We start from the raw sequence: 22,610 nt of genomic DNA, 5'->3' as shown, positions 1-22,610 counted from the left end.
ATGGAGGGTGCACATTTCCCATCAAATTTATTATTCATGAACCAACCCGAACGAAGGAAAAGAATTTATTTCCAACTTGACGAATACGATTCGAGACACTCGAAATTGATTCCGGCACATGTTGATTTGGCTGTTGATTGCGAAGGGAAAAATCCGTCGAACTCGTCGGGAAATGTTGGCTGTTTGCGTGAATTTTTAAATTCACCCTCGGTATGGGAATGTTTCTCAGTAGCGCATAAAATTAAAAATGAGCCGTTTGCATTTTTTAAACCCATCATCATGAGCTTTTCCCGGTGGCGTTGGTAAATATTTAAGTGACAATTTAAACGAGAAAGATAATTGGACGATAAAAAATACATAGCGAACAAAAATAAACTGTAAAGTTGCCAAAGAGGTTTAAATTCATCATTTGGTATTGATTGAAGCTCAAACCGATAAAGCTGGATGATTCATTTCGACCACTCGTAGACACATGATGCGATCATCCGCCAACATACAAACACTGCAACGCAATGCGGCTGACCCACATTTCCTCCCCCCAGCGCTGGCAGGATCCCGACGGAAAGCGAAAGAACCTTGGCCCTCCCACCTTCCACAGGCGTAACGTTGGTGAGCCTCCCCGGACAAACTCAACAACTCCGAGGCTAGTCTGTACTTCAGCCATATATAACCGAATGGGGTGAACTTTCGATGGATCAGTACCACTTTCGCTCTCGTTCGCGACATCAACCGTCCTCCACGTCTTAGGCACGGGGAATTATTGAAGGTAAGAAAGAAAATCTACGTGTTACAGTATTACATAAAGAGGCAAACTGCTTCAAAGCTTAAGAAAGTGTGTTCCATCGCTGGGTGAAATCAATAAGGATCAAACGAAGAAACGGTTCAGTTTCAGTGCCCCACGTGAAACACGCAATGCTCGTTGTGAATCCTTTGAGTACGAGCTGAATCTGTGTTCCCCGCCAGCCCGTATTTGTATCGGAAGCTCGTAATGAAATTCCTGTGCGATGGAAAAACTCGCAGATACATCGTGGGTGGAAGAAAAAAAAACGAAGCCCAAAAACGTCAACAACTGCTATTGGAAGTCGTGCGCTTCAGGATAATGAAAAGAAAATAATGAAACCGTGAACGAGAAAAGACACTCGAGCGCCAAACGGCGGACGAAGAGGGAAATCGCAACGTAAAACAATAACTGGCATGTTTAGTGAAATGAAAAGCACGAAAATTGAGAAGCACAAAAGGTAGCACAACACCAAACAAAAACAAAAACACCGAACGAAAGTGAGCAAGTGAGGGTGTGTAGGAAAAGGGACGCAGACTCCGCCAGACAGGAGGAAAAAGGGGGCGCTCTCGACGAACTCGAACTGAAAAACAAACCATGCGCGGGAAAAAAAAGCGGCCAAATAAGCGCGCCAGAGAGCGAGGGACGCAAGATTGATAGCACAGACGTGACCTTTCGCCGTAGAAGTGCCATCGGAAAGCCCCGGATGAGAGATTACGCGTCATTTCGTGCGCCATTTGTGAGGGCAGGAAATTTGGGATCATCATTGCGGTGTGCGTTCGGTTTTCCTTGTACTCGTTTGCTCGGGGGCGCTTTAGTCAATTTGCCGCACAAGGATGGCGTTCGTTTTCGAATTTTAGGCACGACTTTCGAACTAATTATTTTTTGCTTTTCATCCAAATTTTTGGTGACACTTTCCCTGGACACTTTTAATTACAGTTACATTTATTAGAGATCATTTGGATTTATTTTTCCGAAGAGTGCCATCCAAATTTGAGAGGATAAAAATTGACATAAGATAATCGATTGTCTGATACTGCCAACATTTCCACGTCGAGCTCCTTTTTCTGGACACGTTTTGCACCGTTTGTTCACCAGCTGGAAAGCTAAATCACGTTCACGAGCGGTTTTTCCATTCCATGCTTCTGAAACCGTCGCCCATTATGGGCTTTTGGGATGGTCGACCTTCCTCGTCGGATAATTAATTTTATCCCTTGGCGGCGTCTGAAAGGAAAGCCGTCGTCGTTTATCCTCTTTTGCGAACGCCGAAACGACGTCCATGGCGGTAGCAAAGGAACGCAGAAAATTGGAATTTTCGCGGATTTAAAATTTATTACCCAATGTCTGGGGCACCGGATTGGCGGATGTTAACTCTCGCCCGGTAGCCTTAAAGTGACATCCATGGTTTTATTTACATTAGACTTTTATCGACCGACCAAAAAGTGGCCGAGGAAAGCACTCCAGACCAGCGAGATCCCGCACTTCTGTCGCTCTGTTTTCGAAAGGGAAAAAACAACATCCTGCAAACTGTTGCTGGGCCACAAATTGGTTTAAATTGGCTTCCGAGAAGTTTCCCGGCGCGAACTTCAAGCAGCTTCTGCAAACAAGAAGGTACGGAAAGGGGAGAGAGAAAAAAAACAAAAACACTCGACAGAGGCACCCGAAAAAGGGATCGGCCAAGGCAAATGATAGATTACACTCGGTTGATCAAAAATTCCGTTCAGGTTTCGAGCATGACCGACAAAACGGGCGGCTCGCAATCAATGGCCACTGCACGCCGCTGGGACTGGAGTGGAGCGAAAACAATAAATAGGACACGAAACCCTCCTCGTCCACTTCACACCGAGCGGGAAAGGGAAAGGAAGTGCATTGGTACTGTCCGGCCGTAGCTGGTGCCGTTAGGTTTCCTTCACTTGCCCGGCGATTCACGTAATCCGGTCGGAATATTGATTCACATTACAATCTGCTGAGTTTGGCAAGGTCCAGGGTCAACCTTCGCCGGTGAAACTTTCCTACCCTTGGTCGCGTGATTTTTGGGCGATAGATTTCCCAACACGATGCGAGTTTTCGTGGTGAAAATTGCAGACGGTTCTTGGAAGCACCTGTCGGAGTCGGTTCGAGGAATATTTGTCATGGAAAACATTTTGGGTCAACCTGTAACTTTTTCTATCCATTAGCACAAAGCAAATATTAACCCACGGTAATTTTTCAGAAACCGAAGAGCTCTATATAACTTATTTAATTTTTCTTTGTGCCGTTGCCATTGTATCTTTACTTTTATAATACTCAATTTAACAGTCCACTGTTGAGATGAGGCAATAAACCCTATTATTTTAAATTGGACGTGAAGCATGATTTTTTTCACATGGACTCTGGAGTGGACTCGAACCGAGTTCTACCAAGAAGTCTCGCCGAGGAGCAATAGCAAAAGTTTGAGCTTGACTTGACTTGAATCGTGGCAAAGCTAGAAATATTGATTCGCATTATAACATAATTTTTCCACAACATCCAGGCCCAAGCACCTTTGGAGGGTGACTATTTTAGCGGGAAATTACTGATATGTCACTAGGAAAACTGAATCTACCAAAAATAAAAATCATATTAGCATTTATGTTTTCCTTCCCATGTGTTTTATCTAGTATTCTACATAAAAAGGATCGTTATTTTTATGTGTGTGATTTTTTTCTAAAAGATTGGGTTTTCAACACAATTGGGAAATATTCTAGTTTTATGATCTTTTTATCGAATCTTATAACCGTGCTACAAGCCTTTTTTAAGAATAATTTTATATTAATGGATCATACTTTACTTCACTGGGCACGAATTTGGAAGATGAAGAAGATCTTAAACCAATATTTTGTATTAAGAATGGAAGTAAATTAATCTAATTCGATAAGTAACAGATTTTCGATAGCTTGTTTCTACTTTACCTAATTTTATTTCCTCAATGTAATCCAATTGTTGAAGTATTCGCCCATTTTTTTCATGATTACTTGACGAGAAAAGCCATCGCTTCCGCACGTTGATCGGTGCGATTCCTTCATCGGTCAGATGCGCCAATTACGGAATCAGATTGGAACCGGTTTCGTGCCGATGGGCAAGCCGATTCGTCGGTGCAGCGAACCGGTAAAACAGACTCATGCACTCGCCAGCAAACCACGATGCGCTACGATCGTTCGCTAATCGAGGTGTGCGCGAAGATGGAACCCAATTGAAACAATGAAGCCTATTGATATTATCCGCTTGGAGTGGAGGCTTTTTTCCGGCTAGCTCTAGCCATCTCGGTCATGCCTCCATAGGCCTCCGGGCCACGGGGAGCTCGCTCGAGCCTTTCTCCTTGAGAGACGCAAGCCAGGCATCCTTCTCTTTCATCCTCTTTCGCTTCGGACGCATACACTAATACACCTTCGAGCCCGTTTGCTCAACCGTGGGGGGAAAAAAGCCACCCCAAATAGCCGGTGAATGTTGTGGTTCCGTATCGCGCGTCTGCTCCCCCCACACACGCTCGCGTGGGGTCTTAGTGCGGCGGTTCAGACATCGGAACACGCCGGAGGTCGCACCATTTCGGCGCTCGGGTTCAACCGTTCAAGTGGCCACGCGACCGTTTTTCCGCTTCGACTTCGACAACATGTCCCTCGCGGGGACCGGCACCGGGCGAGGACAACTGACGTCGACCAGAACGGCCAGGAAGTGAACTGCAGCCCGAGGTTCGGTTGGGGAACGTGTACGTGCCCGGAGTCCGTCGCAAGCCGCGACGCCGATGACAATTCGAAAGTGAGTAAGTGAAAGTGAGGCACCCACTTCCAGAGGGCCGCACGTGAGTCAGACGTGCCTGACATTCGGCTCTGCTCCGGATGACAGTCTGGCATCGATGCGCCGCGGCAGCGACCATTTTGTGCCATTGTGGGGCAACACAGTTTCGGGGGCACTGTTCGGCAGCGGTGTTGGACTTTGTGCGCGCATCCTGCAAGGAAAGTTTCAAGTGAAAGTGAAATTGTGCTCGATTGGACCGATAAGAGTGTCTGCCTATACGCCGGTACGGGTAATCCAAGTGTTACTTCATCGGATGTGGTGATAACATTTGTGGACCAAAGGACTTTAGTGTTTCGGTGGGATTAGGTGGGACATGTGCACGTCAGGTCACACTTGTGTTTAGGGAGTTTAAATCCCTTTTCGAATAAGGGTATATGTCGAAAGCGAAGACGTACTAAACCACCAAGCGGACTTCTAAAATACAAGTTTCCCAGTTTGGTAGGAATCCGTTCGAAACATCCATGAGAGAAGCACTCCAAAACTCGTTACGTCTCGAAAACTCAATTTATTGATTCTACCGCCCCCCTTGGAGTCTCATAAACCCCACAGCCCAACCGGCGTCTGCCAGCTTCCCGAATCGATGCTGGATACGGCAAAAGACACCCCTTTTCCGCTTCGACCGGTCGTTGTTGGTGCCTGCGAGTGGTGCTTTTCCTCATAAACTCTGCTCTTAGTTTGCAGTTTGTATTTATGTTTCATTTCTTGCACAAAAGCCCCGAACCACCACCGAGTTCGAGGTGGTTTATTTGCACGCTTACGCAAAAGAAAGAAACACTGGATCGTGAGACCGGTTCAGCTTTCTTCCAGCGTAAGGGAATGGTTCGGAATGGACCGGCGGATGGAGGCCACGTGCAAACGCACACCAGCGTCTTCAAGTTACCGGTTTGGGGAAAGAAAGGGTTCCTGAAAATGAAAACGGGTTCCAGCGAGGATTTGTAGGTTATGTCACACGTGGCGGCGTTTTAGAGCCAGAGGTCTTGGGACCTTTTTTCGCAGAAAGTTGTTTGTTTAAAGAGGGACCACACATAAGGACTTCGTAAATAAACAACTGGGCTGGTGTTTCCCATATTGCTGAAATCGGGTCTTTGTTGGTGGTGCCGCACTCAGCCAAAAACCTCCGAGAGCTTACACAACCAAGAAGCAAGACATCTTAATCCAATTAGAGGAGAATAATCGAACCACTGTATGGTTTATTTTCACATGCACCCTTTGCAACACTCTAATCATCGTGACTTAAGTCTCCATTGCACGCCATAAAGTGACACGGTTGAATAGGCAGCCTGCAGTTGTTGCCACGCAACAAACGTCATCACCCTTGCCCGAGCCATTTCCCATCTCTACTTTCCACCCGTCGCTTGCTGGGTCGGGTAACATTTTCATTTCCCCGGCACAATGCCATTCCTTCCGAAGGCAATTATGTTTTCCACGTTGCACAATGGAACATGCTATGACGAGATGGATGGAAAACCCTTCCTTTCCACCCTAGCCGGGCGGTGGTGTCCCTAAGTCGCGCCCCAAAACCTATCACCGATGCCAAATGGAATGGAGAAAAATCAAACATGTCCACCGGCTAATTGATGTTCCGTGCACGCGTGCGCGCGCGCGCCACGAGCCGCAATTAAGTGAAATCCAAATTCCAACCCGTACTTTCTCGCGAACGTCTTACGGAGCACGAAGGCAACGAAGAAAACACCGCGAACTACCACGGACTCAGGCACTGATTACTCGGATTTCGTTGATTTTGGAGGGTACTTTTTGTGGGATCTCAAACCTCCCAGCGGAGAGGATCGCATGTAAGCGTTGTTGTATCTGGGTTGTGGAGCTGAGCGTGTTTGCTGGTGCAGGTTTTTGGCATACCACTAGACCATCGACTCCTCTCCCGGGGGGCTTCGAAGGGTTGATGCAATCAGCTACTATTTCTTTTTGTGGCTGCCTTAGCTAGGGTTTTTTTAACGATATCGGACTCGTTAGGAGTGACCACTCGCAAGAAACTATCGAGCGGAGACGCTGGGGCCGGGGTGAGGAGTGCTGCGTCATGCTTGATGACGTCTTCAGTGTGTATTGAGGCGTCCGGTGCAGCCGCGCTTGCACGTGATATGTTTTATCGCGAGCACATCGCGAGCAGCGCGAGATCTCAATCCGACCGATCACCGATCGCGTCCAACACACGTGAGAGTGATGTAGTACATTGTTGTGCAAAAACAACCGCCAGTCAGGGGAAAGGGGGTTCGCGATTGGACGTGCGATCGCCGGGAGAGAAAGTAAAAGAGATGGTGCACGGGAAGGCGACGAGAGCGAGCGAGCAGGCAAGCAGTGACAACCTGACGGGCAGGCTTAGCGCTGTGAGCTACATCTGGTCCACCGTCGGCTGGGCTGACCAGCTTCGACCAGATGTCGGCCGCCGGTTGCTGCGGAACACGCGGAGCAAGAGAGAGAGTTGATCCATTTTAGTCCGGCTCGATCGAGTTCGAGCTGCTGGAGGGCCCCCTTTTCGGGAGATTTGGTTCACTCATCGCCCGTGACGAACGTCGTACGGACACCGCCATAGGACCGCGAGCCCTGTGTGACCCCCAGCGCGACCCCAGTGACCTACAAACACAACCGCCTGATGTGCTTACCGGTGCGATCTGTTTATGTCACTTCCAGAGATGGGAATCACCGTAGATCGACGCGTGGAGTTTCACGAGACCTGCTGGAGGTATGTCATCGTGTTGGCTGTGGTGATGCTGGCCTGCTGCGTCAATCCAGGACAGCTGGAGGGCATCAAACTACCGGATCAAACAACAGCTGGTGAACCGGGCAACGGGCCACAGCCCCCAGTAGTCGGTGAGGAAAGGCGTCAGGGAAAGCATTTGCTGGACTTTATCGGCCTCGGAACGGGTGGGAATGTCGATCCCTACCTCGCCAGGACCAACGCGCAGTGCTTGAATGGTGAACTGGCCGAATGTTTCAAGTCCCAGGCTCTCAACACGTTCGGGGAATTCTTCGAGAAGGACGAGTACCAGTAAGTTGACACGTTGTGGAGCATCTCTCTATATCCCAGCATTAACTCTGTCCCTTCCCCTGTCTACTTGTAGGCTGACTGGAGATGCCCGAATCGTCCGACTGCCTGAAACGCAACTGCGCTCGCTGCAGCAGGAAGGCTTCGAGTATGTTGGAGAATCGCGTCACAGCGACTCCGAGTGGGAGCTGATGTACAAGTACGCCCTACGTCGCGTGGAGCGGTTCATCAAGTCGACGGCGCTCGAGTTTCAGATTCCAGAAGAGGCAACCGAGCAGGGCCGCTACTCGGCTCGCTTCATCGACGAAATCTCCGACGAGATCGACGTGATCGAGGACAAAAAGGCACCGCTGTTCACGCGCCACCGGCTGAAGAAAATCTTCATCCCACTGCTCCTGATACTGAAGGTGTTCAAGCTGAAGCTGCTCCTCTTCCTGCCGCTCATCCTTGGGCTGGCCAGCTTCAAGAAGCTGCTCGGTTTCGCTGCCATCATCATCCCGGGCGTGATCGGCTACCTGAAGCTGTTCAAGCCGCACCAGAGCTGCTGCACAAACGACATCTTCTCCGGCGGATACCAGCCGCAGTACTCGCCGCAAGGTCTCGGCTCGATCGGCTACAGTCCGTACAAGGAGTTTCCCACCGGTGGTCCGTCCGGTGGTCACTACTCCCGGCCGGAGGTGAATTACGCTTCACCATACGGCAACTACTACCGTGACTCGGGAAGGGCCGATCTCCAGGGTGGCAACGTTAAGTTCGGAGATGATCTCGCCTACCAGGGCTACTCGGAGTACCGCAGCGCCAACAAGGACGTGAAGGCAGAGAACTAGCATGGAGTGTGACGTGTCATTCGATTCGATAGGCCACTTTTAAAAATGTGTGTGTGTTTGACGAAGCGTGTTTTGTTTTTTCTTCGGAGCCAGAGTGAATGAGTGAATGTGTAATGAGAGTGAAAATCGGTTTCGTGTGCGAGGCATGGTTATGTATATGCTGAGGGCGAGTGTATGTAAATATTTATTATATGTAAAATAAATAACTACAGTTTTTGAGACAACTGAATACAATTCCGTTTTGTTTGGAATTTAAAATACTTTTATACCAACCATACTCAGGTGGATTATGAAATGAATGTATCAAACTGTGGAAAAATGATTAAATTAATATGAAAAATTTCTTCGTTTCAGTGCAAAATCAAAAGTTGATTCAAAGGCTAAGAAAAAGTGAAGTGTTTTACGTCTAAAACAATTGTTTGGGATTGTTTCAACTAAAGCGTGTTTACATTTGTTTTGATAATGGATATTTCTAATTAAAAAACAGAATTTGACTCTTATGTTTCTAGTAAAGGCTTTATTTTTGGAAATTAAATTAAATAAATGAAATGGTAGGCAAAGCTCATATTTGGTATCTGGCAATGATTTAGAAATAGATAAAATAAACATAGAAAGGAGAGAAGTACAGCATGAAATCTTATTCCAATTTATGGAAAAACAATCCGACACGTCTTGTAGATAAAAACCATAGGAGGGTAAATTACTGCGACGACGCCCAGGAAGCAACCCTTAATCCCATATCGACAAGATTTATTTCTCGTGACGATTCCCTCCCACACCTCAGGTCAAATAACCTCGGATAACGATGGAATCCGTCGTGTTCGATATCGACGCGAGTTAGATTTACAACACGAGACCGAAATCCTCGTCCACGTTCTTTTATCATATTTCTGGATCCTTTCTTCGCCGCGAGGGCGTTCCAGTTCGTTATCAAGGAAAGGCAATAATCGAAAAACAAACGGATGTTTCAACGACCCCTTTTGAAGACGTCATGAAGGATTCGTTTGTCGACGGTTCGGCATTTGATCGACTATCGGTCATTATTTTGGGACGCAATCGCTCCAATCTAGTTCGGTCGGTCAATTCCGTACGATAAATCAATCAGTCGCCGCAATCAATTCATTCAAATTGATCAAATCTTCAGCTCCTGATTAGGCGACTCATCTTTCCGTTCACGTCCTTCTTGGACGTTGGTCTGAAAAAGGGCGTAATGATGGAAACTCGTCCAGAGCCGTTCACTCTCACGTCTCTCGACGACTGAAGAGGGAAAACTGCCATCGAAAGTGTCCCTTCCCAATCGTCCGATGTAGCAGGTCGTTGGCGCACAAATGGCGCAGCTCGGAAGCGGTCAGACACCTACTCCAAGGGCAGTTCGAGCACGCACTCGATGGCATCTCAAGCACCCGACGCACACCAAGAATGGCAACTAAAACGCATAAAATCCGTGATTTATCAATGGAAGCTCCTGCTTTATCGTGGGACCATACAGGCGACATCGCCGAAGAAAAGACACAGGGCTTTTCGGGTGGATCGGAGAGAAAAGCGAAAAACCGATCCGTTAGCCATGACGGACAGACCTGAAGCGATTTAGAAAAATGAACGACCAGGCATGTGTTCGCCATCCCCGGGAGGGAAACTACCGTTCCAGTGTCGAAGCTGATGATGACGATGACGATCATGGTGATAACAAAAAATGTGCAGAGTCGTTAAACGAAGCCGTTTTATCCCCGTCCTTGCAAGAAACGAGAAACGTAAGGAAACGTAAAGACGCTCCACTGCTGCAGGCGACGGTTCATCGGGATATTGGAACGTCGACATGCCAGAAAACCGAAGAAAGAAGCATCTTTTCACCTCCTATAACATTTTTCCCCGATCTCGTCGTGAGGATCTGGCCGGGGGTTTTGCTTTGGCAAATATTTTCGCTTGCGCTTGAGCAGAAAAGGGAAGCAGAAAGGAAAGAACGCAAGCCGGAACACATAAGTGATTACTGTTGTGCAGCGGTTGATGGAATGATGTTTTACAATATACCAACCATCCTAGCGCTGCATTGCTGCAGAGTTTTCGACGACAAGCAAACAGCTGCCACTTGACAAGGCATATCGTTATATCCTCGGGCAGTTTGTGATATTTTTTGTAACTTAAACTTGAGCAGTGATAGGCGTACGTAAAAGCAAAGTAGCACGTTTTAAATCTAGGCCGTGGAAGTGATTTGTCGATTTCTAATTTTTCATGCTTTTTATCAATACTGCTCACTTTTAGTTTTTTGTTTGTTTGATATTCAGATCACCGAAAGGGTTTAATCGCGTAGTGGAAGCTTACAGAGGTTATAAAAATCATAATAAAACAGTAATGGTGGTTGGACTTTGCTGTTTGCAATTGTGTTGCCTATTAATTTTGAAATCACTTAGACTTGAAAACAAATGGCAACATTCGTTTGCAGTTTGTAAAAGCTAAATAAAACGAGTACAGATTTGAGTTCCTATGAAGAGTTAATTAAATAGTGAAACGACATAAAATATCCGGTTCAATCGCATTAAAATAAACTTTATATTTATTTTTTTTAAGCAAAGCCATTTTGAGCAGATACTACGCACGCCGAGTAAAACCACTTTCCTACAAAACCAGGCGTTAATCGTCATTTTCCTGTGCTGCTACCAGGCGACCGGATGTAGAGGAAAGTGGTTCTGATGAATTTCGTTTTTCCTTTTTCAAACACACGCACACACACACGACCACTCCCAGCTGCACCACGCGTCCCTGATCCGGTTGAAACCAAACGATTTCCCAAGAAAGGAAAACATAAATTTCTAAACCAGTCTAGGGTGCTTCCACTTCGCTACAGGGTTTTGGAATCGGTATCGTTTCTTAGGCTGGCAATAGGTCCAGTCTCCTGAACCACACCTCCGGAGAGGAATGCTTGTTGGGAGGATGTTCCAACCGATACTCATCCGAAGCATCCAACAGCGGAGGTTAACATTAATGGGAAAACTAATTTTACTCCAGCTAATCGGTCGCGTATGTTCGCGTACGCCGTTGCCTTCTCGGAACGGAAGGCATCATCACATTCACACACACACTTTTTCCCATCCCGTCCGCTTTTCCTTTTCAGCGAGCTCCCCTCATTTAACCTACTTCTTAGGGCGGAGGGAGCGAAGTGCATTAATGCCGGGCAGGACAGAAACGGCGAAGCAGGAATGCCAATGTCGCTGGACACGCAACGGAACCGGTATCGGATGCTCGGCACTCGGTCCGAGCAAGTTCTTTTCCACCGCCAGCTCCAAGGGCCGGATGTCTCTTGATAGAGGGAAGAAAAAAAAGTCATCTCCGCAGGGAAGAGGCATCTCGGGAACGGCTTATAAATAAGAGGCTCCAATGTCGGGGCGCAGTTTTGCTTCGTCGACGCCAAGTTCAAGATGTGCAGTGGTTGTCCGAGGTCGTGCTATAGCGAGTGTCCCCGTTCGTGAGTGAAGTTATTCGCGGAGTCGTATCTGAGCCATAAACACAGTTCACTTGAAACATCATTCGTGATCAAAACATTTCTTTTCGTGAGAAAACGTACCGACAGATTTGAGAAACCATCTCGAACATGGCGTTCGCACGTGTGATGCTGGTGGTATGTGCGCTGGTCGCACTGATCGAATCCAACCCCACCGTGGACAGTGGAAGTGCCGTGAATCACCTGGTGAGGGTGTAGCTAAATCCATCGCTACGGATGGTTGCTAATCTTGTTCTGGTTTTATGCTTTGTTCTGCTCATCCGCAAAATTCAACAGGAAGCGGACGCTGCCGGCAAGCTCAGCAAAACCACGCTCGAGGACAGCTTCATCCGCCGGCTCGGTGGCAAGTGCACGCAGAAGGACAACAGCTCGTGCGTGATGCTGAAGCTGGTCACCTACATGAACCGGATGCTGAAAAAATCCTCCATCAGCCTCGGGGATAGCCTGGAGCTGATGAAAACCCGGTAGGTCTCTCGATTTATAGCGCACGATTGAACGGATTAGAAATACAAACTCTTGACAACGTTCCAGCTGAGGCTAGTGCATCGAATATTTGAAAGCACCGTATTTGAGGCTGCTCCAGTGGGAAGTCTAGTATTTAGAAATGCTTCCAGGTTAACAGCAATCGAATCGAGAAATCGTATCCGATTGCATACACAAAGCGTATGTGGTAAATGAGTTTGCGAGTAGGATTTTACTAGGAATTAAACAGGATTCGGTTCCACTGAATATCGAAAATAGAGGCCTATGTTTGGAACCTATGAAACATTTAATGACCTACGCAAATCCACGGACCTAAGCAAATCGCTGATATTACCAAAACAATTCATTTCCGTAAGGATATTCAATACATATTCGAATCTCGAAACGTAGTAATAACCTAATGCAAACAGTTTCCAACGAATTTAATCTTGGGACTTAAATGAAACGTAATTCCAATGAATCGAACCTCGGAAGGTAACGATAACTTGAATTCATCGCTGGCTTTCATTGAATCTGATACCCACAATTGAAGGATTTGAACAACCGCTATTGACCACGGACAACCCTAATCAATGAGATGCCTACATTTGTATGCATTTCCTCGTACGCTCCGGTTGAATTTAATCAAACCCAAACCCTTCCCGCTCCTGAATGCCATATGATGGTAGAAAAATATGATTTATCGACTTTGAGGCCGCACGTGTAGGTTTTCCGCCTATTTGCGTCCGGTCCGGGCGCTGGCCGCAGGCAAATTGATCGAAACCAATCGGAAAATTATCATACGTTCCACAATCAGACCCCATGGTCCGGGTGGTGTGTAACATAATACCGTTTTGGAGAATACTGATTCACCCATGAACTTCTAAGGATGATTCGTGTATTGGTCCTCCCTATTCAGTGTGGATAGGGTTTGGGGGCTGTAAAATAATCTCGTTCAAATCTGCTCGACGTACGATGTAGGAAAACTCTATTCAACCAAAATGGGACAGTGTGATTCAATAGGTCGATTCGAACACGGTCACTCGGATGTTGGACTATTAGTGAAAAGTTAACCCAAACCTCAATGGGACGTAGTTTACGGAGCGGGGGTTTTTCCAGAGAAAATTTCCATCACAGACCCGATTCCGCTTTTCCCCCGTTGGCAGGAGTGACGAGCAGCTGGCGGACCCGGACTCGGAGGAGCTGGCGGTGCTGGCGCGCTCAACGACCTCCGACGACCACAAGCTGAGCGTGATGGTGGCGGACAAGATCTGGCGCTTCATCCACAGCCGCAGCATCCGGTGGAAGGCGACGCGGGCGACCGACGTGGTGGTGGCGTCCGGTGAAAACGGTAAGCTGAACTTTGGCGTTTCGCTCGACACCCGACGTCTGTTCGAGGAAGGGCGCGGTCGGCTGAAGCAGTACGCCCCGATCCTAGCAGCCGTCATCATGAAAGCGGTCCTACTCGGAGCGCTCGTCCTGAAGGGAATCGCGCTCCTCGTCGGCAAAGCCCTGCTCGTCTCCAAGCTCGCGCTGGTGTTGGCCAGCGTGCTCGGTATCAAGAAGCTGCTGCACAAGAAGTACGTCACCTACGAGGTGGTGGCCCACGCACCCGAACCGCATCACCATGTCGACACGTACAGCTCGGGCTGGGCCCGCGCCCTCGATGGGTTCGTCGAATCGTTCTCCAACGAGCTCAATCGCCGCCTGATGGCCGACCCGCACGAGATGGCCTACCAGCAGCAGCAACCCCAGCGTCCTACGCACTGACTGTCGAACTCCCGAGTGTCGGCCGATAGTTCCCAGTACCTGCCGGAAGGGTCCGGTTCGGTCCACAGGCCGCGCCGTAACCTTTCGCTCCGAACTTCTTGAATAAATTATTTATTTTATTTATCGACAACCATCCACTTAATGGCTTCCATCCGGCGGTTTAATCTCAGCGTCAACAGCCCCCGAACGTCCTGTTTGCTGCCGAGTAATCGGTTTCATTAATCGCCTGAGGAGTCTCTTGGGAAGCCAACCCTTTTCCTTGATGTTCTTTGAATGAAATCAAAGAAATCAAAGTGAGGACTTTGGTCGGGGAAATGTTGCCCGAAAACCATTTGAACCATACACCAATATAATGTGTAGAACAATATGGAATATGGTCAGAAATAGTATCAATTCGAAGCCGACATTCAACGAGGATCAAAGGAATTAATTTAACGAGGTTCATTCTGAAACTTTAGGAAACAGAAATGCTTCTAAATCATGAGTGGATATGGGTCGCTCTCAGAATTCTGCTTAAGCATTCCCTCAAATCGTCATGAGTTTGGTAATCATGATCACTGGATGGAATCGTACCAAAATGTGAGAGCCAACCAGTCATTTCAGCTATTTTCCATCCCATCAGCAGGTGCTTTCAAGAAGCGAATGCATCAGACACCGCTAGTAATGAGCATGCAACTCCAACGAGTGCCCCCTTACTAGCACTCCTTCCCTTCACTGATTCGGTGCAATTTTACGATTCGTTAACGCCACAAGTCGAGAGCGTAAGTTGGTTCCGGATTGATTAGCCTCAACTCGTGCACTTCGTGTGAGACGGATGAGGCTAATTGAGATCCCCAGGTGCATCTTCCTTCTTCTCTCGGCGAGCCGGTTTTCGCTTTCCTGCCACACACCAATGAGCATGAGCCACACGCAAACCGGAGGAGTCCGGTCGCGCCAGGATAGTCGGACGATGTCCGGAAGCCGATCAGACGATTGTCCTAAATAACTTTCGCACGATTGCACATGACCGTAAGTGGGTTAGTAGGGGAAGAAAGAAGTACCAATTGACTCCGAACTACCGATTCCCCAGCGATGAGAGCAGAGATTTTCTTTCGAGTTTTGAGAAAAACCAAATCACAAGGTGTTTATACACTTTTCCGTCAACAGATAATAAATAAATAAATAAATATTTTATTGCGCTTCGTACAAAGACATCGGAGGGACACTGAGGATGGGTAAGGTTTCCTTTAGCACTGTCTACAGCCGGATCGCCGCGTGCGCGCGATCGGGAGACAAAGCAGAAACAAATAATACAACAGACTCTCTGGCGGGACGTTCGGGGTTTTTCGTCGGTTTTTCCCCAAAAATTGGGACTTTGGTTCTTTGGAGACTTCCAGGCTTAAAGCGTTTAAATGTGAGTGAAGGCGTTGAAGGCCATTCCCATGCTCCATGGGAGCCCTTTAGTCGTCAGTCATCAGTCGGGAGATCCTGGATCCGGCCGTCCGTCGTGGTAGGCAAGGCAGGATGGAGGCTGCTGGCTTGGCTCCTCACAGGTACTTGGCCGACTGCGCCTGCGGGTAGAAGTCCTGTCGCTTGATTTTGCTGCTGGCGCCGAAGTGATGGCGCTCGTTGCCGCTGGCGACTACCGACGCTGGCTGGGCTGGCGAGCTGGCCGATTTGTCCGAGGCGGCCGACGCTGCGTCCACCACCGACGGATTGACGTTGCTGGCGGCACCGAGACCTCCCTCGGAGGCGTGCAGGGCCGACGGGCCGTCGTGGTGTCCGAGGTGGCCTCCCAGTCCCATCGAGTACATGTCGTTGGCGGCGCCCGGGAATCCATGGTGGAAGTCCATACCGTACGGCATCATGAACGGCTCCGGGTGGTCAAAGTACGGTGCTGGCATGACACTGCGAGGGAGGGGAGGGCAATAGAGGCAATGAGGGAGTCATGAAAGTCATCGAGAGCGTGATCCTTGGCGAGAACTTACGCGACTGGTTCCATGAGTTTCTTGAACGTCATCATCGCAACGACAATTAGGGCAATTTTAGCGACCAAAAAGGCCTTAATCGCCAGCAGCTTCACACCGGCGATGGCCAGCGCGTACCAACCGATCTGGCTGAAGACCAGGAAGGCGGGCACGAAGAAGCGCATGTGCTTGCGGGTCCTACCGCGGGCTCCTGCAGGAGGAAGGAACAGAAGGTTAAATGCTGGAGTGCGGCGCAAGGATCTCCGCGAGTCATACCATCGTCCTTCTTGAGCAGCGACACCTCGACAAAGTTGGGATAGTCAGCCGAACGCTCGACGTTGACCACCATCGGACCGAGCGGGACCTTGAGGGCGTGCGAGCTGAGGAAGTCCAGAGCTCCCGACGAGCGTCCTTCAACGCTCAGCGGAATGCGCTCCAGAGGCTGCACGCTGAACACGCCAAAGTCGACCGAACGGCGCGACTGCAGCTTCTGGATGACGTCCTTCGCCAGCCCGGCAACGCAGGACACGTTGTTCACGCAGGACCAGCTCAGCTCGTCCGCCACCGAGGCGGCCGTGTCGGCCTTTCGCGCCACACTAGCGCCCTGCACGGCGACCACGCAGATCACCAGGATCGAGACCACTTTCTTGAAGGACATGATTGCTGCCACGCCGCTCGAGCTGCTCAAGTTGATCCTTTGCCGAGGACTAGACTCTGAGGCACACTGCAACACTTCACGTCTTCACCACAAGGCCACCGAGAGTTCAGATCGTTCACACCACACTTCTGCTGCTGCTGCTGCTTCTGCTGCTTTACCACTCACGATCGTCGACTAGCGCTCATTTGGGACGGTGCCTTATCCGATGTTATCACTAAACACTAAGAAGCCATAAAATGATAGAGTTTGCGAGAATGCAACGAGTTTTATTCACTTCACAGTTGATGAGCAGCTGGTTCGGGGCCCGGGTCCATCCCCACCACGCCAAAAGAAAACCCATCCCACCCCGAACGGCCGACGCAGGGAAGCGCGAGCGAGCGAAAAGGAAAATTCCTCCCCGCTTCGGAGGTTTGGGAGAAAAGCGCCCGGCGCACATTTTCCAATTGGATTAATTAACAAGCGCACGGACACGCGAACATTGGCGCGCCACTCGAGCACCACTGTTCATCCTGCCGGGACCTTCCCCGCGCCGCCCGATCGCGCCACGCATCGATCCACCCACGAGATGCATCCCTGGCGTGCTGCAGTTTTTCCACCTCAAACCCCAAACCCCCCGGCACGTGGTGTGGAAAAGTGTGCCAAAGTCGAACGTTTGACTGGTTTCTTTCCGACTCAGGACACCCCCCCCCCCCGCCCCCCCACCCCTTCCTTCACCGAGGAGTGCAAGGGGTTGGTTTGCATTTTTTCACTTTTCATTCGAAACAACAAACTGTAACTGTGTTTGCCCAAAGGGTGGGGGGAGGGGAGGGCGTTATGTTTGGCGTTTGTGTTCGGGCATCCTCCCGGCGCCCTGCGAGACGTCGACGTCGAGCAACTGCATCTGCAACGGGGCCGGGGGCTGCGTGGTCGCGCCGCATGACTGGAGGGAAAAGTTTTCCACACCCGCCCTTCGATCGGGGAGGAGATGTAGGTTTTGGCTTGTAGCAAGAATTCCACCCGCCTCACCATTTCGAACGACGAGCGGGAGAGTGAAAGAGAAGAACAAGCCAACGCGAGTCTCAAACGGATCCTTTCGACGAGACGCACCGGAGATCCGTTTTCACTGAAAGTTAACAAGTGCAGACACACGGCGCCATCATTAATCAGATGCGTATCACATTAGATCGTGGCGATGATTTTTCACTTTCCATCAAAACGACTGCTTTTTTTGCAGCAACTGGCATTAATGTGTTTACATAAGTCACCTCCGTCAACCGAAAGACGGCCGTTGAAAGATGCATAATGACATCCAATTACCACGTGCGCACCTGCTTCTGTGACATATTGTCGAAAATGAAATGTTGATGCGAAAATAGTTGACTTCATTTTGCCACAATATTTAGGGGAAGATGAGAAATGAACCACATTTCATTTTAGGCAGAACGTTTTAAACACTTTTCCGCTTACGCTCGAATAGAAATAAACAGTCTTATTAACCCTGTCATATTTTACCCAACAATTAAACTCAACCATGCTTTTTCCTACATCAAAAACTTAATTGCAACTATTGAAATGATGTATCATCATGTGGGATCTATTATCAGCAGCATAATTGATTCACGTGAATCGGTGGAAACTCATTAATTTACCATCAGTATTTTATTGGGGATCATCTGGAAAAATAAAGAAATTCTCGGGTTAAAAAATAAATTGCTGTCCAATTGATACAGAACAAACCGTTCGTCCGAATTTTCTTAGGAAAAACTGGTATGCCCAGGTGTAAAACATTCCATTCTCGGTCATTTGAATACAGTTTAAATTTTTCATTTAAAAAAAACCCCCCATCGACCCCTCGGCATGCGATGGAGATCATTAAACCGCGGACGCATTTCCCGCTAACGCGCTGCCAGCGCATTTCCCCACGGTCACTGGCCATTCGGTTTAGGTGCATCGCGGGGGCCTACTTTTTCCAACCTGGTCATCTAGCGAGCAACGAGCAAAAGAAAAACACCAAACACCACATGCACACCAAACAAAGCGCAGCGGGCTAAAAAAAGCATCCCACACACGCAAATGTTTGCGGATGGTGAAGATGGGGTGTTCGAAGCGAGTCAATATGAGCTGTCGGCGGGTGCACGGCTGGACCAAAGGAAAACAAAAGTAAACGAAACATTCCTGGGCGAAAACCATGAAGCATGTGAAAATCGACCACTATTTGCACCTGCAGTTGATCCCGTTACTAGCTTGCGTGTTTTTGTGGCACAATGCTTTTCCATCTTTTTTCGCGATATTTATGAACTTTCAGCTGTAGTCTATTGTTTTTGGATTTTTGTTCTCAGCAGGATAACAGTGAGATCAAAAACATGATACCAGCCTTCTGAAGTTAGTTGGAACATGCGAGAACGAAATTTTTTGTTACTGAGATTTATTGTGAAAATATTGTTTCATCGTCTACTGCTACTCCCATAGAACGCAGTAATGCTTAAATTTTCAACTTCGCTTCAATTGAAACAATCATCTTTCTGCGATACTTATTCGGCTTTCTATCTATATCGGAAACGAAGATATCAAATAACATATCATAATAAATTAGATAATTTTGGATAGCACCGAAACATATCGTTTAGATCATGTAAATCAATCGATGTTTCCTCCACTTTGTACACATAGACAAGAAGTTATGAAAAAACTTAAAGGCAATTTAGAAACACTGACATTCCCGAAGCTCTGCTCGAAGCTTTCTGCTTTGCCTGTCAATATGCAATTTGCAAAACACAAGATTTGACGAGTTTATTGTTCAAATCGTATCGGTTTCGAAAACCGGAAAAATTATGTATTTTTTTTAATTTGAATGAACTGTTACCTTTCGTTTCCTGAAACTTCTTCTGAACTCTTTTCTCTATAATATTCTTATAATGTTCTAACATTCATTTTTCTTTTTTCTTGTAAATAAAATGTTCTAATAAATCCAATTTTATTGTTCAGATTTATTCGGCACAGTCATCACTGCGGATAGACTTGCTGGTACGTTTATTGCTGCTTTGGATTGTCTAATAAATAATGTGGCATGTCTTTACACATGTAGTAATAAGTTAAATTGGTTATGATTGGTTTGTTCTGCGCCTAAACTCGCACCCCTGCCCCGCCTCTCAGTTGATAAGCTGTGCCCAACCGTTGTAGGCCAGCTGGTTGGCCGCCTGTTCATCCTCCACCGAGCGACGCTTCCGGGACGCTCCATGCTCGTGGTGACCATCGTCCGAGTGCACCTCAAAGTGCTCGTCATTGTGTCGTCCCTTGTGGTCGCCGTGTTCGGTGAGTTTCTTCAGTCCCAGGATGGCGGACAAGAGCAGCGCCACCATCGACACACCGAGCGCCTTCAGAGCCAGCAGTCCCACGCCACCGAAGCCGAGAGCCGCCAGCAGCTTTCCCATCATGAGACCCATCATCATGATCGCGCCCAGTCCTCCCTTGTCCTTCTTGCGGGCCTCTGTGAAATGTGAAAAAAACGGTTTCCCGAGTATAGAACGACGTTGTGCGGCGGCGGCGAAAGTACTGCTACGAACCGGCCACATCGGCGATCACCTCCTGGTCCATCGAGCCGAACGCGGTACGGATGGCATCCTGGATGTCGGACCGCTTCAGCAACTGCCCGAAGTTGATCTTGATCTCGTGGCTTTGGAGGTATTTTCCCACGCGCCCGAACACGGTCCGATCCTCGTCCGGCACTTCGTTGAACGATCGCTCGCGGTCCTCGCTGCCGCTGGCGTCGACAATTTCCACGCCCGGGAAAAGCTTAACCACGCCGACCTCTTCCGACTTGCCCGAACGAGCCAGTCGCTTCACGAGATTCCGCACTATCTTCGCTCCGTGACAAGACAGCGCACCCTCGCTCGTGCCACAGTCCTTCTGGGCCGAACCGAGGGCCAGCGTGCACCCGACCAGCACCACCACACACAGGAACACTTTCATTTTGCAATGGATCCTTTTCTCCCTCACTAACGCACACAAACGACAGCAAGCACGACACTGGTGGCTTTCAAATGGCAATAAATCACGCCTAAATCCTTGCGGTTCGCGGATCAACCAGGGAAATTTATGCGACACCGAGCGGGTACGGTAACTCCGGGAACGAGAAGATCTTCTACCGGGAACGGCTGAGCGGTAACTGATGACTGGAGGCAATTGCGCAAGTCGCTTTTATACAACCGCACGCTGCCTCAGCCTTTGCCAGAACGGCCATGACCATGATCGAATTTGTTTTCCTCCCCTGGCGCTCGCTTTCCCGGCGGTCCCCATGGCTCCGAGGTTCCCAATTTCGGGCCGGGCTGGAGTGTCTGGTGCCCCACTCCAGGGTGTATTGCCACAACCAGTTGCGATCAGTCATACGATCAACCGCAGAAATTGATTACTTACAGTTTCTAATGCCAGCAACGCTTTCCAGGGCTTTGTTTTCTTCGCCGGGTTTTTCGGTTCCGGAGTGCGTTTAGTCGCTCGCCACGGAAGGGGTGGAAGGGCGGAAGAAAAATCGCCCAGGCAGAGGTACGGTAGGGCGAAGAACGGTACTCAATGACAAGTAATTTGGAATGATTTTGTTGAACCAGTTTGTCTGCCATCGATTTAATTTTCTTGACATCAAATGTTGTTTATATCTCGGAAAGCTACAATGAAAATACATATATTTTTATTTATTTTCATATTAAAATTATAAAGGGGATTTGATTTAAGAGCACGTAGGTTTTGACTAAGCGAATTTCTAGTAATGTGCAACACAACTGAGAGATATTGAGAGAGAGATATAAAACATTTGAAGCTGGAAATCTTTCAAAATAATTGAGCACCTTCTAATAAAATACTGAAATAAATCTGTCAAAAACAGAATTCGTTCTCATATTTTATTTAAAACTGACATTTCAGTTGGGTGGTTGTTCCAGTGCCATCTTAAACCCTTTATTCGTTTCGCATCCACTGATTGTGGTCGCAACTAAACGCACCATCGATCGCTGAAAGAACCGTCTCCCAGCGCCAGCTCGCTTTATTCGCCCATTTTCCCTCGCCGTGCCATCCTTTGTGGCGTCATGTAGCGGGTTCCGTCGGTCGGAAAAAGTTCGGAAAATTGCCACAATACATCCCCCTGGCTGCCAGCTGCTCGGCGGCGACATCCCGCCGGAGCCGGTGACAAGTGAAAATCCGGCCAATAAATTAATGCTTCACTGGTTCGAACTGGGAAACTGGGCGAGCCGGAGATTTGGCTGCGGCCACGTCACCCACCACGTTCGCCCAGCACCGTTTAGTAGTGCGTGAAAAGGCACTTAATGCGGACCTAAATCCGATAGAGGTCTCGAACTCGGGCACACAGGCGACCAGTGAAAGCTCCAGGACTAGTTCACTGCTGCTAATGTGCAGACTAAGGCAGCACATAATCCACGGTAAATAACAACGTCGGTGGATAAGCTAGGAATCGACTGTTTGCAGGACATAATGGCACTTTTCCCCGTTTCCTACCACCCCGGTCCTACCCCACGACGCGTCATTTATCAGATAGGACACTAATTGAGCTGTCAAGCGGTTCTATTCGAAGGCAATTTTTGGGAATTTACCCGATGGCCGGACCGTTACTGTCTTTGTGGTCGGTGTGATGATTAACCCAGTTGCAGGCAGGGAAAGAAATAATTTCCCGCTGCTTTCGGGATCGGGCCCGGGGCGGAAAATCCGGCCAGCGGGCAAATAAGATAAATTCGTCGCTTATTACGTTACGCCAGCGGCCGGGAAACGGTCGCTATGATTCGCTTCGACACCTGCTCCGATGAAGCAGGGCGTAATTCATTCGCCGTACTTTAGACGCCGCGTTTCGTCTAGCGGATCGCTCGGATTTCGGTTTCA

The 22,610-nt window shown here is 48.5% G+C and overlaps 4 protein-coding genes across 4 annotated transcripts; 2 read left to right on the top strand and 2 right to left on the bottom strand.

Moving 5' to 3' along the window:
• Positions 1–7,239: 7,239 nt before the first annotated feature.
• Positions 7,240–8,419, top strand: LOC131289496 (uncharacterized). The gene is made up of 2 exons (XM_058318771.1): positions 7,240–7,595; positions 7,669–8,419. Exons 1-2 carry the CDS (start codon positions 7,240–7,242, stop codon positions 8,417–8,419), a joined length of 1,107 nt encoding a protein of 368 aa, XP_058174754.1.
• Positions 8,420–12,005: 3,586 nt separating this feature from the next.
• LOC131288520 (uncharacterized) lies at positions 12,006–14,147 on the top strand. Its single transcript, XM_058317660.1, has 3 exons — positions 12,006–12,101; positions 12,192–12,379; positions 13,544–14,147. The coding sequence occupies exons 1-3, from the start codon at positions 12,006–12,008 to the stop codon at positions 14,145–14,147; spliced, it is 888 nt and encodes a 295-aa protein (XP_058173643.1).
• A 1,526-nt stretch (positions 14,148–15,673) lies between these two features.
• Positions 15,674–16,751, bottom strand: LOC131289494 (uncharacterized). Its single transcript, XM_058318768.1, has 3 exons — positions 16,370–16,751; positions 16,115–16,304; positions 15,674–16,034 (listed from the first exon to the last, which is right to left on the bottom strand). The coding sequence occupies exons 1-3, from the start codon at positions 16,749–16,751 to the stop codon at positions 15,674–15,676; spliced, it is 933 nt and encodes a 310-aa protein (XP_058174751.1).
• A 3,128-nt stretch (positions 16,752–19,879) lies between these two features.
• Positions 19,880–20,699, bottom strand: LOC131289490 (uncharacterized). The gene is made up of 2 exons (XM_058318765.1): positions 20,294–20,699; positions 19,880–20,217 (listed from the first exon to the last, which is right to left on the bottom strand). The coding sequence occupies exons 1-2, from the start codon at positions 20,697–20,699 to the stop codon at positions 19,880–19,882; spliced, it is 744 nt and encodes a 247-aa protein (XP_058174748.1).
• Between the last annotated feature and the right edge of the window lie 1,911 nt (positions 20,700–22,610).

This window comes from Anopheles ziemanni, chromosome 3, assembly GCF_943734765.1.
Source record: "Anopheles ziemanni chromosome 3, idAnoZiCoDA_A2_x.2, whole genome shotgun sequence".
NCBI classification, from domain to species: Eukaryota; Metazoa; Arthropoda; class Insecta; order Diptera; family Culicidae; genus Anopheles; species Anopheles ziemanni.
Note: the sequence above shows the minus strand (reverse complement) of the source record. Positions and strands in the feature narration are given on the sequence as shown.

Bases quoted from the DNA above. Each gene is read 5' to 3' on its own strand.
- LOC131289496 (XM_058318771.1), top strand. From the start codon at position 7,240: ATGGGAATCACCGTAGATCGACGCGTGGAGTTTCACGAGACCTGCTGG. The intron at 7,596-7,668 runs GTAAGTTGACAC...GTCTACTTGTAG, and splicing joins TTCGAGAAGGACGAGTACCA to GCTGACTGGAGATGCCCGAA.
- LOC131288520 (XM_058317660.1), top strand. From the start codon at position 12,006: ATGGCGTTCGCACGTGTGATGCTGGTGGTATGTGCGCTGGTCGCACTG. The intron at 12,102-12,191 runs GTGAGGGTGTAG...AAAATTCAACAG, and splicing joins GAAGTGCCGTGAATCACCTG to GAAGCGGACGCTGCCGGCAA. The intron at 12,380-13,543 runs GTAGGTCTCTCG...CCCCGTTGGCAG, and splicing joins CTGGAGCTGATGAAAACCCG to GAGTGACGAGCAGCTGGCGG.
- LOC131289494 (XM_058318768.1), bottom strand. From the start codon at position 16,751: ATGTCCTTCAAGAAAGTGGTCTCGATCCTGGTGATCTGCGTGGTCGCC. The intron at 16,305-16,369 runs GTATGACTCGCG...TTCCTCCTGCAG, and splicing joins GCTGCTCAAGAAGGACGATG to GAGCCCGCGGTAGGACCCGC. The intron at 16,035-16,114 runs GTAAGTTCTCGC...CCTCCCTCGCAG, and splicing joins AAACTCATGGAACCAGTCGC to TGTCATGCCAGCACCGTACT.
- LOC131289490 (XM_058318765.1), bottom strand. From the start codon at position 20,699: ATGAAAGTGTTCCTGTGTGTGGTGGTGCTGGTCGGGTGCACGCTGGCC. The intron at 20,218-20,293 runs GTTCGTAGCAGT...CACATTTCACAG, and splicing joins GGTGATCGCCGATGTGGCCG to AGGCCCGCAAGAAGGACAAG.